Source organism: Narcine bancroftii, chromosome 1 (assembly GCF_036971445.1).
Source record: "Narcine bancroftii isolate sNarBan1 chromosome 1, sNarBan1.hap1, whole genome shotgun sequence".
NCBI classification, from domain to species: domain Eukaryota; kingdom Metazoa; phylum Chordata; class Chondrichthyes; order Torpediniformes; family Narcinidae; genus Narcine; species Narcine bancroftii.
Window position 1 is genome coordinate 384,590,196 of NC_091469.1, and position 15,767 is coordinate 384,605,962.

General features: G+C 36.2%; 1 protein-coding gene across 11 annotated transcripts in view; it reads left to right on the forward strand.

The window, feature by feature from the left end:
• galnt1 (UDP-N-acetyl-alpha-D-galactosamine:polypeptide N-acetylgalactosaminyltransferase 1) overlaps positions 1 to 15,449 on the forward strand; it is a 120,115-nt gene extending 104,666 nt beyond the window's left edge. For all 11 annotated transcript variants that reach the window (XM_069913556.1, XM_069913553.1, XM_069913548.1 and 8 more), the window contains 5 exons: positions 1,320 to 1,500; positions 5,153 to 5,292; positions 7,712 to 7,810; positions 8,692 to 8,826; positions 14,076 to 15,449. In XM_069913556.1, the coding sequence (XP_069769657.1) occupies positions 1,320 to 1,500; positions 5,153 to 5,292; positions 7,712 to 7,810; positions 8,692 to 8,826; positions 14,076 to 14,222 (702 nt within the window). In that variant the 3' untranslated portion in view covers positions 14,223 to 15,449. The remainder of the gene's footprint in view (positions 1 to 1,319; positions 1,501 to 5,152; positions 5,293 to 7,711; positions 7,811 to 8,691; positions 8,827 to 14,075) is intronic.
• Positions 15,450 to 15,767: the final 318 nt, after the last annotated feature.

The following is a 15,767-nucleotide window of genomic DNA, read 5'->3' on the forward strand; positions in this document are numbered from 1 at the left end:
ATTTTTTTTTTAAATTTTTTATTTTTCACACCATAAATCACAATAGCCATGATATACACTTTTTATTTTTCACACATTTACAGTGACTTTTTCTCCCCCCCCTCCCTCCTCCCAAGCCACCCCCCCCAAGCCCCCCCCCTCATCCATTTTAGGTATACAATCTAGGTTGCATTAATTCAGTCAGACAATGTTGTCATTCAACAAAAATACACCAGAAATTCTACTGAGTCCATTCTTTTCTTTCCTTCTCCTTCCATCAACTTAGGTAATGTTTGTCCCCGGTAGGTTTTCGCTATTGTATTTAATGTAAGGCTCCCATACTTGTTCGAATATTTCAATATTATTTCTTAAACTATATGTAATTTTTTCTAATGGAATACATTTATTCATTTCTATATACCAGTGTTGTATTTTCAAATTATCTTCCAATTTCCAGGTTGACATAATACATTTTTTTGCTACGGCTAGGGCTATCTTAACAAATCTTTTTTGTGCATCCTCCAAATCAATTCCAAATTCTTGAAGTCACTGAGAGAATTGTATTCTCCATATAGACAGCACCTGACTTGTTAAGCTTCATGCTACCTGCTGCACCACTGCCACCCTGGAAAGTACTTGCTGCTCATCCAATAATTATCATTAGTTCTTGGATTTTGATCTTGTGCAGTGGCCACATATCAGAAACATGAACACAATATTTAATTTGGTGCCATAAATTAATGTTTCACTGTTGGAGGTACAAGTTTTATTTTGCAACCAACTGCTAAAAGATTTATTTATTTGTGCATAAATTACTCGTATAAACTACAACATTGACTCACATTCATAAATTATTCATTCCTTTTAAAGAGCTTTAGAGCAAGGTGCATGTTCTTTCTATTTCACTCTCATAGTTAAGTAAGTTTAGCTGACAAGTTCAGTGCATCCTATTTAAGCATTTGAGGATTTAATTCTATTAATTGCTAGCTCTGGACTTTTTTTTTTAACCTGGTTTGGAAACCAAAAGCACATTCTGTTAATAGCTCAGCTTCTTTGAGGAGAACAATGTGTGAATATTTAAATAATGAATCCACTAACAAATCTAACAAGTTACTAACATGCAAAATTGTACTAGTTTACAATGATGGTAAGCAATAACCACCTTTGTGCTGATTACATTATGATGCAAAATATTGTGTAGAAGTATAATAGAATACAGATTTAATTCCATTTTATCTTGTTCTGCTTTACTTTAGATCAATAATTATAGTTTATAAGTATTTTTCTCAGAATGCCAGGATTTTGAAAGGTGTTTTATAATTGAATGTAATTTCTTCTAGATCTGGCAGTGTGGTGGTACTTTGGAAATAGTTACTTGTTCTCATGTAGGCCATGTATTTCGTAAAGCTACTCCTTACACTTTCCCTGGAGGCACTGGACAGATTATAAACAAGAACAATAGAAGGCTTGCAGAGGTCTGGATGGATGACTTCAAAAATTTCTTCTACATTATTTCTCCTGGTAAGTACCATTAGATAATTGTACAGGAAATACCACATCCTCAAAAAAATGCATTTTGAATAATTTTTAAGTCAACACGGCCCTTTCTACCACAAAATTGTGCCAAATTATGTAAACATATTGCATATCAGTCAACACTTCCCTTCCTCACAGTCCTTAACCCTCCATTTTTCTTGCATCAAGAGAGAATATTTTGAGCACAATCACATAAGAACATAATTTCAAATATCTTTTCAATTATTTTATTGTGGGAATGAAAGCACCATTGGTCCGCAATGCACTAAAGAGCATATTTCCCACTTGCGGGATATTAGAATAGTTCTTTAAAAGAGATAGATTGTGGGGGTTTAGTGTAGGTCACTTCACAAACAGTAACACTTCCTAAAAGGCATCTCATTTAAAATGCAATAGCTTTGCTGAAGCTAGATGTGGAGGCTCTGATTGGTTTTGCAGAAGCAATGAAGAATGCTGATCTATTGTGTATGGGCAATAAAGTCAGAAGTACTGATTGGGTTTGGAGCCTTGGGAGAAGTTTACAGTTTTTACAATCAGAGATAGGGGAAAAAAACAAGATTCTTCTTTGATAAGGAGGGAGAGAGAAGTCAGTTCTGCAGTAGCAGTTAAGGCTACAACATGGCAAACTGGCAGGCTTGTTGAAAGACCCCATTTTGCAGGTGGGTTGTGAATTCTGAATTCAGCCAGTAACAACTCTTGTAGTCCTTACAAGCGGAAATGGCTGGCTTGAGTGTTTCTCCTGAAATAGGGGAAACAAAAGGAACCCTGTGGAAAACCCATGATGGGGCAAGTTACTTTGGCAAGACACTGAAGTGTCTGATTGGAGGAAATTTGTTTGTGTGTGTCCAACGAGCAACAAATATCTCTCTGAAACCGACAAGAATCTTCCTGAGTGTAACCATTTAACTTTAAGCACCAGAGCCTGGTGAAGATTTCATAAATGTTAAATTCTGTGCACAGTCTAAGAATTGCCTGATACCGGTGAACTTGGAGAAGTGAATGATTGGACTGTGAAACAAAGAACTTTCCTGAACATGTACACATTACATACATGTGCGCTTAGAATTAGAAAGGGGATAAGTTGATAGTAGTAAGTTAAAGTTTGATCTTGTTATTATGTTTAAAGAAAATTAAAAGCAACCTTTTTTTAAGTAACCATTGTCTTGGTGAATTTCTATTACTGCTGGGTTTTGGAGTCCTCGGGACTCATTACAGACCACCAAAAGATATATCTGCACTATTGAAGCATAACTTTCTTTTTGCACTAACTTCAACTTTGAATATTTTAAATATTCTTTTCAAAAGCTCTCAGACTCTTGAACCTCCCCTTGGTTCACAAATCATAGTTGGTTCACAAATCATAGTCTGCTCACACCATAAAAGGAATGTTTGCACTGTTGCAAATCACTTCTTTTGCACTAGGAATACTGTGGATATTTATTGATGTTTAATTTAACAGTTAGTTTGCTATTGTAGGTTTTCTTTATGAGTGCATGCTCGGATCCAGCAAGTAAAAAATTTTGGTGCATTAGTACATTGTACAATGTGTATAATAAACTCATCATCATCATTTATTATCTCTTTTTGTCTCATGGGATATTATGGTTTTTAATTCGTACTCTTGTAGTAGCTTCCATACTGCGTGGCTGCACCAAGTAAGAATTTGGTGTAACTATACATTGCTCTTGTGTACATGACAATAAACTCTAATGTCTCGTATCATATCACTTTTTAACAAGTTAGTATATGTCAACAACAAGTGCATGCAGTTTACCACTGACATCAAGTTCTGGTCTGCTGTATCACTGATAAAGGACATTTAAATTTCAATCTATACTATTTATGTCCTGGAAATTGAAGAGCAAAGTTGATCCAATTGTTGTTTTCTGTAGAAATTTTAGTTGTCTTTGATGTAATATTAAAGGCATAAACCTGACTGCCCAGATCACCAACCAAATTTACATCTGTACTTCATAATCCATGCCTTTTTATATTTTGTAGTTGGGACTTGTCACTACTGTAACAAGGATGGGGTTTAATACAAGTTTATTACTTTAGTTTCTGAAAGGGTATTTGGAAGAAAGAAACAACTCTTCCCTTGCCCTTTGTCACTGCAATATCAAAATAGATTTTCAAAACTAGAGAGGACACTGTAATTGCAAAATGATTAGAAATGATACCAATTTCAAAAAAAAGTTACTGGACTAGATTTTTCCAGGACCTAGCCTGCCAGGTGCTGTCCCTACACACCTGCATTTATCTGACCTCTGTGCAGAGGGCTAATCTTGCTAGTACTCTGCATCCTGGAGTTGGGAGGTGAAATCCCAACAATTAGGCTTCAGGGAGTGTGGTGGAAAGGTTCCACCATCACTTCCTTAAATGCTCTTGACAAGCTTCAGTAGGACTAAATGCAAGTCTCAAAACAAAGAGACCTATTAACATTATTTTCAAAAGTCTGACATTCAGAATCATTAAAATCTATTTGAATTAAAACTAGTCATTTCAAAGACAATGAAAGAAAGTCTCATGTAAAGTCGATTGAAATTTATGAAAAACTTTAAAACAATAGAATATTTAAAAAAAAATCTTGGTTCCTAATCATCAGGTATCCCCTTGAAATCTGAGAATTCAGGCATAGGATCCAAGAATTCTGTGGAACCCCAATAGAGCTGAGCTATTCCTTTGGTCTCGTATTAAATCTGGTACAGTGAGAAGGGTTATTCTCCAAGCAATCTAATGAGAATAATTTACAAGGGGGGACAAAAATCTATCTTTAAGCATGAATTCACTCTCTTGAGCCTTTTCGATGGGAGTAGTAGGTGAGTCTATCCAGTGTATGGTGGGCCCTTCTGAGGCAGTGGGAGATGTGGGTGGAGTTTTTGGAGAGGAGGGTAGGTTTCTTGATGTTCTGAGCTACATTCACTATTGTCTGCAGCTTCTTTCCATACTGTACAATGATGCATCTAGCAAGTATGCTTTCAAAGATGCACCTGTAGAAGTTATTGAGGGACATGCTGAAATTCCTTATTCTTCTGGGAAGCCAAGCCAAAGAAAGATGGGAAAGTAGAGGTGTTCTTGAGCAGTGCATCAACAGGCTTGGTTCAGGTCAGGTCATTGGAGATCTTTATTCCTAAGAAGGTGATGCTGTCTCCTCTTTGTACCTCGGCAGCAATGATGTGGAGAAGGGAGTGGTCTCTCTCCCCTCTCCTGAAGTCCATTATTATTGTCTCAGACCTCCACTTTCAACACCACAGATGCAGTTCTAAGATTTATTGAAGTTCAATGGCTGCTTGCCCATGGAGAATTTGTCAGGCAATAGTTGGCCTTTCTACAGCACTTAAATGTTGTAGAGTATATCATTTTATTATAAACATATAGATTTGTGCATTATTCTGAATTTGTGCAATATAATCTCATCTGCAATTTAGCTTCAACAATAATAATTGCCAAAAGAAAAGTGCAATTGCTTCAAGTCTGGAGGAAAAGCAGAAAATCCTAGAAGCACTCAGTAGGCTGGTTGGTATTTGTGGATAAAAAGATGAGTTATCAAATTGGGTGCAATTGTCTTTACCTTAACCATTAACAATAATATTTCATTTGTTTCACGATTTATTATAATTTGCTTTTAATTCAATAGGTGTTACAAAGGTTGAATATGGAGACATAGCAGCACGCAAAGCATTAAGACAAAAGCTATCATGTAAACCTTTCTCTTGGTTCCTGGAAAATGTTTATCCTGACTCCCACATTCCACGACATTATTTCTCCCTGGGCGAGGTATGATTTCCATCAATTCCAAAGATCATTTTATTTTTAAGAACAATATATTTTAGTCAAATCAGAATTTAGACAGGACTGTCTCATTGTTGGTCTTTACACCTTTCTCTGATATAGTTTAAATTATTGTGGAGCCATTGAGTGCAGGTTTTGTTGATTGATCACAGGTGCATGCTTTAGCATCTTCTGTGAAATGAGGGGTTTTTGCAAGAGGGCAGATTGAAAATCTGAATCATTTATTGCTATCACAGGAGATTTGAATTTCCTGCAAGGTCCTTGGTGTTGTCATTCTGATTACAGCCTGATGCTGGACTCCCTGCAACTATCCAGCAGTTATACTTGGAAATCTGGGCACATCTGGTTAAAACTGTGTATTCCCCACATTTAATTGGAGGTCTCTGTGGCTCATCGACAAGATTGGAAAATACAGAACATTTTCTTTTGTATTTGTCACTTTTCACAAATGCACCTAGCTTTATTATTCCAGTGTTCTGACAATAACAATTAAAATGTAATTTTTTTTTCAGTTGAATTTCTATTGCTCTCTTCAACTGCAAAACCATGAAAAATCAATCCATCTGACTCTTGAATTTTACCCCAAAATTGAAAGATGTTACTTCAAACATCCAAAGCTCAAGCTCTGGATTTTGCATTCTAAATTTCTCTGACACGCCACTTCCTTTCTTAAAATAAAATTATTTCTTTGTTTTTGATCACGCAAATATATTTTGACCTTTTGATTACATTTCTGTGGAGCACCTTGCAAATTCTGCATTAAATTTGTTCTGTTATCATGTTGTTAATGATGGTGAAAGCATTGTCCGGTAGTTAAAAAATAGTATAGGATGGCATATTGACTACTTGTATATTCTGTGTAAAGTGAGGAAGGAAATTTCCAAATTTACTTCGTCAATTTGTCAATCCAAGCCAGAGTGCATTTTTAAGTTAATTGTATAATTTGGACTATAATAATATTGTCAGTTTTAATTGTTTGGCCTACTTAAGTATTTTTACTAATTCGATGTTGAATAAAAATTATTCCTATTTACTTTGTCTTCTGATGACTATCTTTGATTTAATTACCATGCTGTACAATTGTCTACCAGAACAGTTTCATTCTTTAGCCCTTCAAGGCTTTTCATAAGATGTTTTACATGAATCATCCAGGGATGGGGTACAAAGTCTAATACAAAATTAGATAGAACATTTAAAGATTTCAACGGTGTTTAAATAAAGCATAATTGATATGCATGTGTGAAATGTTCAGATATCTTGAGATGTTTTTCCTAAAATAATTTGCAAATTCAGTAAATTATAAAGTACATAGCCTATGTCAGAAAATTTCCATTTCAGTTATAGCCTATCATATAATAGAAATGTTCAACAGCAAATTAATGGCTTATCAGAAATTAATTCTCTTTCCCCCTATGAATGACCAATGATAAAATTGCAATTTTAAAAGAAGTCAAGCAAAATAAGGTGATTAAGAAGGCATTTGGCTTACTTTAGAGCTTACAAGTACAGGATATTGTACTCAAACATTTTTGAACAGAATGATGCATACTGTTGCGATAATATTGTGGTAAAATGATACTGTGTTAGAACGCAGAGGGAGATACAGAATGTTGATGGGATGATTCTAACTGATTTTTTTTCTCTGGTGCAAAATCTTCACCTAAAACATTGAAACATTGGGTTTGTCCTGGGTAAACTTGTACCTCTCACTTTGTTCGTTTTAGATTGGTCACAGTGTTTGTCTCCACTCCTGCTGCTGCTTGACCAACTGAAATCTCCCAGCATTTTTTTTTATGTTGCCTGGTGTGTTGAGACTAACATGCTGAATGACTACTGTTGTTGCCATGAGTTTATCTAATTTTTGTGTTGCTTAAAATATTGGAAACAAAATTTTAAAATGAAATTTAAAATTGACATTTCTTATTATAAGAATATTTCTATCTCTTCAGTAAAGATTTGTACCTCATTTCTGAGGTATTTTTTTTAGCTCCATTCATGAAGCTGGATGTTCCTTCCTGCAATTCAGTTTTGAGTTCCGAGCACCTTTTACCAAATTAGTATTTCTCATGTTTGTGTAAATAAATAAATAAATGAAATGAAATCATGAGGTTGGAAAGCATTTTGATTTTAGATTTTATGGCTCGGTTTGATCACTTCCTTAATTATTTGTTTCTCACAGGAGTTGGTCAGTGGCAGAACCCCCTAATAGTTTAGTAATTTCATTCTACAGTCATTGCAACATCTTCCAAGTAGTAGCTAATCAACAGCAGAGAGCAAAAACCAAGATTTGAGGCCTTTGCATTGGATCTGACTGGGCTTACTGAACAAAGGCTCTAGGAATTGTATGTTTTCAAAAGTGATTTGGTTGGTTAAAGAGTAATCTAATTCTTTACCTGTCTTTTAGATCAGAAATGTAGAGACAAATCAATGTCTGGATAATATGGCAAGAAAGGAAAATGAAAAAGTGGGAATATTTAACTGTCATGGTATGGGAGGCAATCAGGTGAGCTGAGTTTTGCTGTGTTCTATCAAATGGTAGCACATCGGAATGGTGTGTGTTGAGCTTGTATCTTTCCACAGTTAACATGTATTCTCTTCTGTTGCACTACTACACAATGCACAATACTGATTTTAACTCAACTACCTTAGTTTTGCCTCTGAGGTTGCTTCAGTGGAGAACCAAGTTCCATTTGGTGAATTTGTACATATGTTCATAGCTTCAGACCAAATTTTAAAGACTGGATTGATACAGGTGATTGAAAGCTATTGATCTTAATTTGTGGCTATTTTATTTGAAAGAAAAGTGAGCTCCAGTTGACATTTAAAATAGAAATACTTCACAGGAACTCTGGCGCTCTGATAGTTGGCATTGTGGCTATGGGATTTATGTTCTGCTGCTGAACCTTGAGCCTATTTCAGCTTTCACCTAATTCTTTGGAGTATTTAATGGAGGAATAAGGGCCTATTCCAGTCCTGAAAGCCAGGAATTGTGGGAGTAGTTTGGAAATGTATAGAAAATGAAAATCTGAATTTTAATTTAATCAGTAATTGCAGAGAACAGAATGACATGATCTATTAACCAATAAAATGTAAATTGTTAGCTAAAAATTACAGTAGAAAAATTAAGATTGAATATGTCTGTAATTTTAATGGCACCTGGACTTGCAGATTTGGAGAAATGACACTTAGAGCTCATTAAAACTGTCTGCTTCAAGCTAGTGTTTGAATCATTTGCTCAACTCCACTAATTGTTTAATTATATATGCAGTCTTTCAGGTAAATCAAGCATAACATATGCGATAAAATTTAGTGAAATATTAAAATATTTTATTCTGAACATGTGAACTATTAAGTATTATCACAGACAATCTTTTTTATTTTTAGGTTTTTTCTTACACTGCAAACAAAGAAATTAGAACAGATGATTTGTGCCTAGATGTGTCGAAACTTAACGGCCCCATCATGATGCTGAAGTGTCACCATCTAAAAGGCAACCAGCTTTGGGAACATGATGCTGTAGTAAGTTTTATATTTATGAAACATCGGCCTAATAAGGAAATAGATTTAAAATTCTCTCTCCTTTTTTTTTTTTTTTTTTTTTTTTTTTTTAAGCAAAAACATTTATTGAAAAGTACACTCGAAGGATTAAAAGCCACCAAGTATTCTCAAAGCTGCAATGATGAAAGCTGTTGGGTATCTTGGCGATCTGAATCCCCAAATTCTCTTTAATGTTAGATTTATAACTGCAGTGATGATGACAGGTGTTAATATTGTTAGCTACTTTTAAACAATCCTTACATGGAGACACAAGAAACTGCAGATACTGGAATCTCAGGCAAACAAAGAGAAGTTGGAGAGAGAGCGAATCAGGCAGCATCTCTGCAGAGAAATAGTCAATATTTTGGGTTGAAACTTTTGGGAAAGGGAGATTGCAAGCATAAAAAGGAGGGAGAGAAGAGCTGGGCTGGTGCCAAGGGATAAGATACTGGACAAATGAGGATGGGGGAGGCGGAGTGGAGATGGGGGAGGTGAAGGGTTGAATGAGTGAGAAGCAAGGACTGGAATGAGTGTGGAAAATGGGAACAAGTTAAGGACAAATGGAAATGAATTGGGTTACCTGAAACTGAAAAATTCAACGTTCATGCCATTGGGTTTGTCCTGGGTAAACTTGTACCTCTCACTTTGTTCGTTTTAGATTGGTCACAGTGTTTGAGCTACCAAAAGAAAATAGACACACACGCCGAGAGCACTTCAGTTTATACAAATCTTTATTACAAATTCTAAAGCTGATATCGAACTACAATATGCAAGCCCTTCCCAATTATACTTATCAATGCCTGGACTGGTCCCAACTGCCGAGGCGAGGCAACGACCGCACACTTGTAGTAGGTTGTCGGGGCGCCACCACCTCCCCTGACTGGGACATTGGCTGGACTCTAGAAGTTCTTCTTCTTGCTGAGAGATGTTACCACCTCTCGGAGAGTCTCAAACTTCAGCAGTGGGACCATGGCTTATATTACCCAAAAACTGCTTTCTCAAGCACCTATTCCCAGCACAAAAAGAAAGATAAACGAACAAGCTAGCATGTCTAGGCTTCTATCGAATAACACAACTTTCTAGCTTATCACTTTGAATACAATGGTTTATTTTGCATCAAGGTTAGGTCTCTGCCTGAAAGACTGTGACCAAAACAAGCAGGAAGATGTCTTTTTGTCAGATAATTGCATCTCTGGGCCCCATGGTGGAATTTAGCTTATGTCTGCTGAATCTCAAGCAGGTTACTGATTCTCAGCCTTGCAGGAGCAAAAATCATGGTTTAAATCCTCCAATACAGGGTTGTATAGGCATAATATAATATACTGTTCTTCAAGTTTGCATTAAATAGGTTCAGAAGGTGCATGTGAAATCTGTCTCATCTAAAAGATCTGTTCATTGCTTTGAATGAAGGTGCGGGAGGAGATGGAAAAAAACATCTTTTATACCTCCTGTAGTTTCAATGGGAAGTGCCTCAGAGGGAGGGTGTGGGGATCAATAGGTGGGGAGGTGAATGTGGGGTTGCGGGGGAGGGGGGGAGATCTAATCAGGGAGTTGCAGAGAGTGAGTCCCTGCAAAAAGTGGAAAGGGGGAGAGGTGAAGATGCAGTTCTACTAATTGTATCTGTCTTACCTGTTCCCATATTTAGCCCATTTCAGTACCTACTCTACTTTTCACTTGTGTATCTCTCCCACATAGAGGTCTCCTCCCCTAGCTGTCTCCCCACACAACCTCTCCCACCTCTAGTTGTCCAATATTGTATTATCTCTTGGCCCCTCCCTCCTTTTAATGCTTGCAATCTCCCCTTTCAACCTTAGTCTTGAGAAAGGGACTCGACCCAAATTGTTGCTGTCCATTTCTGACCTCGGATGCTGCCTGACCCACTGACTCCTTCCAGCTTCTCTGTTTACTCATTTAGATTTAGGTAATACTTAACTTTGCCATTGACTGAAGAACTGCTCTGTATAGAACTAGTTTGCTTAATCATCATGTTACTGGTGTAAACTGGTCAGAAACCAGTTCAAAAGCGATTTACAATTTGACAAACGTTTTTGCATTGAAACAATTCTGAAGCTGCTGTAATCTTGTTCTGGGTACTGCTCCCCATCCAATGATGTGCTGTCTCTGTTGTACTATCCCGATGAGGCATCATTTACTTCCCTGCAGAAAAATGCTGAATCTTCCCTTTGTCCAGCAGGATAACCATTCTTTATACATTTCCACAATACAATAATGATTTTAAAAAGGCCAGAGGAAAAACTTTAATGAAAAAGCTCAGCCATTCTTCAGGGCCACCTGGGCATTAATGCAAGTGAATGGTGCCTGCAAGCTGATTGATAGGTTTCTTCTTTTTCTCCATTTTCTGGATTTTCTGCTTGTGCTTCCAGGCAGTAGTCTGTTTTTATTTTGCTTTTGAATTATGGGCTGAAACCTTTCGGACCTGACCAATGCTGCAATACAGAAGATGATAGACCACTAAAATTAGCCTGAGAGCCCACTATGTAAACGTATACTGAACCCTAGGCTTGCTAGTTCACACTGCATACTTATTGCTATATCATTAAAAGTATAATAAAGTTTAAAGCATAAAATAAAGCCACACTCTTGCAGAATTCATGTGGATGAAAATAAACAGAAAATGCACAGAGAAAACGGAACTAGTTTACCAAGGACATTAATCACAGTCTGCTGGTTCATAACAGGAAACCATTTAAATGATTTGGCCCGGAAACTGTCAAAGGCAATGTCTTTTATTGATACTTGTACAGTGATAGTTAAACAATAGTATATCCATTTCTGTTGAATTAAAACAATAACTTTTTCTCTTATGCTCGCCTGGAGCCTGCAAAACTTGGTGGACTTCATGCTTGGCAATAGACCACACCTTAAGTATGGACCTCCAAAAGGTGTCAGCTCATTCTACAGAACTCCCTTGCCTGTAGACTGCACACCTGCGGGGGCATTACCATAAATAAATGTCCCATAGAAACTCTTCTTCATTTGTAATATGGGATTCAATGGAGGGAAAAGAGTTTGCTTATGAAATATTGTTGAATGCAACCCCTCTATAATGCAGGGTACTTTGTATCTTCACTGCTGCCAGAAATAGTTTTTTTAAATCTCTGTAAACCATGTCGCTCATTTTTCCTCTCCTAGAAACCGTGCCGAATGGAAATAAGAAAGATGGTTATATATAAAACAGTGAATCATGTCACTATAATGAAGACTTCATTCCTCTTAGCTATAAATATAAACAAATGTGGTGGCTGCTCTGCAAACTAATAATTCCAGATTTAAAACATGCTGGCTTACAGCCATGGAATTTCAACCTGTAGTTAATTCAGCTGTTTGTCTCCCAGTGTAAAACATCCTCATTTGATTCCTGATTTGGAATGGACGGCTGCTGTGCCATTCAGTTTAATCATGGCTAATCTTTTACTTCAGAACAGCTTTTTTGCATTAACTCCATAGAGGGCATGTGTTTCAGGTGAGGGAGGGGTGAGCTGATTAAAGGAGATACAGTACGTGGGTTAAGTTTTATTTAATACAGAGTGGTAGGTAACAGGAATGGGCTGCCTGGAATGAAATGCTAGAAATATTCAAGGGGTCAGTTAGTATTTTTGGAGAAAGAAACAGTTAATGCTTTAGATCAATGATTTTTCTGTTTTGGGGAAAAAAAAATCCAAGTTCTGCAAACAGTCACACTTCTTTGACCTTTGATTTCTCTAATATCTAAATCTGTCAATCTCCAAATTGGATTTTGGAGTTCTAAATTTCTCGGTTAGATATTGAATTTAGTTCCTGAAGCTCTACACATTAAACATTGCATTTAGTTTCTTCTGCAACCATGAGTCAAACTTCAACGCCATCCAACCAAAGTAACCCACTTGATTGACATCACATCAACATTGATCCATGTATTCATTCACTCCATAACAATAAATTTTATAAAATTATCAGAGGTATATATTTATTTCCCAGGGTCAAAATCTCAAATACACGAGGCATGCATTTTCAAAATTCAAAATTACTTTGTCTTATACAGTACATAAATACACTTGCTTGTGATAAAGCCACAAAGAGACTCCACCAACCTGGTGTCCCTATCAACAGAAGAAAGAGAAGCATAAGAGATTCACCTCCTGCACTCCCGCGAACAATGCAGTCACACAGCCCCCTGTAGAGGTATTGGTATGGCTTCTTCAGGGTTGCTTCAATGTGGTGGATACAAAAAAAGGCTTTTTGAGATGTGGATTCCCAGCAACTTGAGGTTTTGATTCTCTCCGCCTTTTTTCCATCAATGCACACAAGGTGATGTTGAAAGCGAGATTGTTGTTCATTTAATTCTGTACCTTTGATTTTTAAGACCTCCGCAAGGGGAATTGGTTCCTTACTATTTAGTCATAATTTTGTACATTTCAACTATTTCTGTTTTAAAGGAAATAACAATAACATATCCAAACTTTGCTTATAGTTCCATTTTTTCCATTAATCTCCTCTGTCCCTTGTCAATTCAATCAATCTTTCTTGTAAGGTTGTGACCAAAATCCTATATAGAACTCCAAATAAGGCTTACTTTGTATATTTACACTTCTGGCACAGCATCTCTGTTCTTAAATTCTGTGCCTTAGCAAAGATAAACCTGTTTCATGTGGAGTAGTACTTCCACAAATACTTAAAGAATAAGAAGGTATTCTCCTTGGTCTCTTTGATCTTTCACATAAATTAGTATCCTGCCACATCTAGTGCATTTCCTTTAAAAACTTAGGATCAGATCTGACAACACCACTTGAATTGCCTGAAGATGTTTTGTAAATTAAATCATTTATACAGTATGTTTCCGATTATCCAAAATGCTTGCGACCAGACATTTTTTTGGTTGACCAGATTTTTCGGATAACTAAGAAATTGCTTTAAGCAGCCCAGTAGCATCTGCAGAATACTTGTATCAGCTGTTAAACAACAGGGAAAACAATAGGAAGTTTTTTCAAGCAGGAAATAATGTGTAATATGTACCAAAAAACATGATCTCTGCTTACAAAATAACATAAATGCATAAATTTAAGTAAAGAATTTTAAAAATTCAACTTGTGACATCATATCACTGCCGAAAATTTTTTCAGATAACGGGTTTTTGGTTAACTGGTTTTCAGATAATCAGAAATGTACTGTATTGAATTTTAAAATCAAATTTTTGATACGAAAGTAATAGCAATATTTTGCTAATATTTCAGAAATTGACTTTGTTGCATGTGAACAGCAACCAGTGCTTGGATAAAGCCACAGAGGCAGACAGCCAGGTGCCCACCATGAAGGATTGTAATGGAAGCCGCTCACAACAGTGGATTCTGCGCAATGTCACACTCCCTGAGGTTTTCTGATTGGTCAGCTCTAAAGCTTTAATGGGCTACCTCTGTGCACCTTACTGCTCGATCTGTTATAAAATGAACTTTCCTCCGCAACAAATAGGTTCCTCCTCTGAGCATGTAGACTGTTTCAAGGATATTGCAAGAATATGCATTCCTTCTTTGTGTTTTGAAACTACAGACTTTGGAGAAACTGTGCACACTGATGTTTACATTGTTTCTAACTGATTTAAGAAAGGGAAGGTGGGGATGGTTAATAAACCTTAGTAAATGAACTTGCACTGTTCATTAAGAAAATATAATTTTATCACGGAGGTAATCCTGACATCACAGTTTTTCTGTCAACACCATATCATAGTAATTTAATTGCACAATTGTTATCTTTGACTGAAAGCGTGGCACAGCCCCCAGAATTGTTCATATCACAAGACATCTTGGTTTATTTGTGGTAACAATATTACATATTATCAGTGCAAGAATATCATGACCATATATCAAACATAAATTTAAATCACTTTTGTATGAATAAAAATTCTATTTAACTGGGACAGAATTAATGAAAAATGAATATTAGAATTATGAGGACTTTAATTTTCTGCAGATTTTTATACCTCAATGAAGAATTAACCAGTTCCAATTTACAAATTGTGAACATTCTTTAAAGTTTGTCATGGAATTGTTTCAGTTGATTCATTCTTAATGTTGGTAAATAGAAAATTAGAGGCCAGAAAGAGACAGGAAACTGTAGGGATAGTTATTTTTCTCTTCAAGTATCTTATTTCATTTAATTTCATTCCCTTTTGTAAGTTCATGTCCTGGTTCTGCAGCTGTTGAATATTGTTTTGACTCCTTCCTGAATTCTTCTTGAATTATCTTCTAAGAACTGCTGCTATGACCAGTTGAGGAGCATTTCATTAATCAGTTTCCAGAAAACAATGAATAAATGTTTCTGTATGGTTCAGCTTTGTATTCTTGATGAATATTGCATTTTCTCATAATGTTAGGAATGTGTGTGGCCTAGATTCTCTCAGTTGTAGATTTTTATCCCCTTTTTATACATTTTGTTTTATAAACAAATTTGTTATAAGTTCTCCCCATACAGCTGCAGCTGGAATATTTGCAGGATGAAGTCTTCATTCCGTCCATAAAAGCCAACCTGCTATTCAATTATTTGCATTTCAAGACTAGATTCTGTGAAATACCAGTGATTGCTTTTTTCCTAATAAAAAACATTGAAACTGATTACATTGTGCATTTTTTCATGTCAAGCAGCAATAAAATGTCCATTCAATACAAATCCTAATTTTGAATTTCTTTCTCTGTTTTCTTCTTCTATCCATTCTAGACACTATCCAGAACTTCAGCTTAGTTGCCTTTTGTATGTATTATCCTTGAGGTTGACTTAAACTTTTTGGCACAAAGAATGTCATAGTTAAGTGCAGCTTATTGTCACTAGGTCATGCTTTCACTGCTTTCCAGCACAGGTTGAAAAACTCTGATTTTCTTCATCTTCAATTTGGGCATTAAAGATAGTTGTTGACATCTAATCCTCCAACCCAA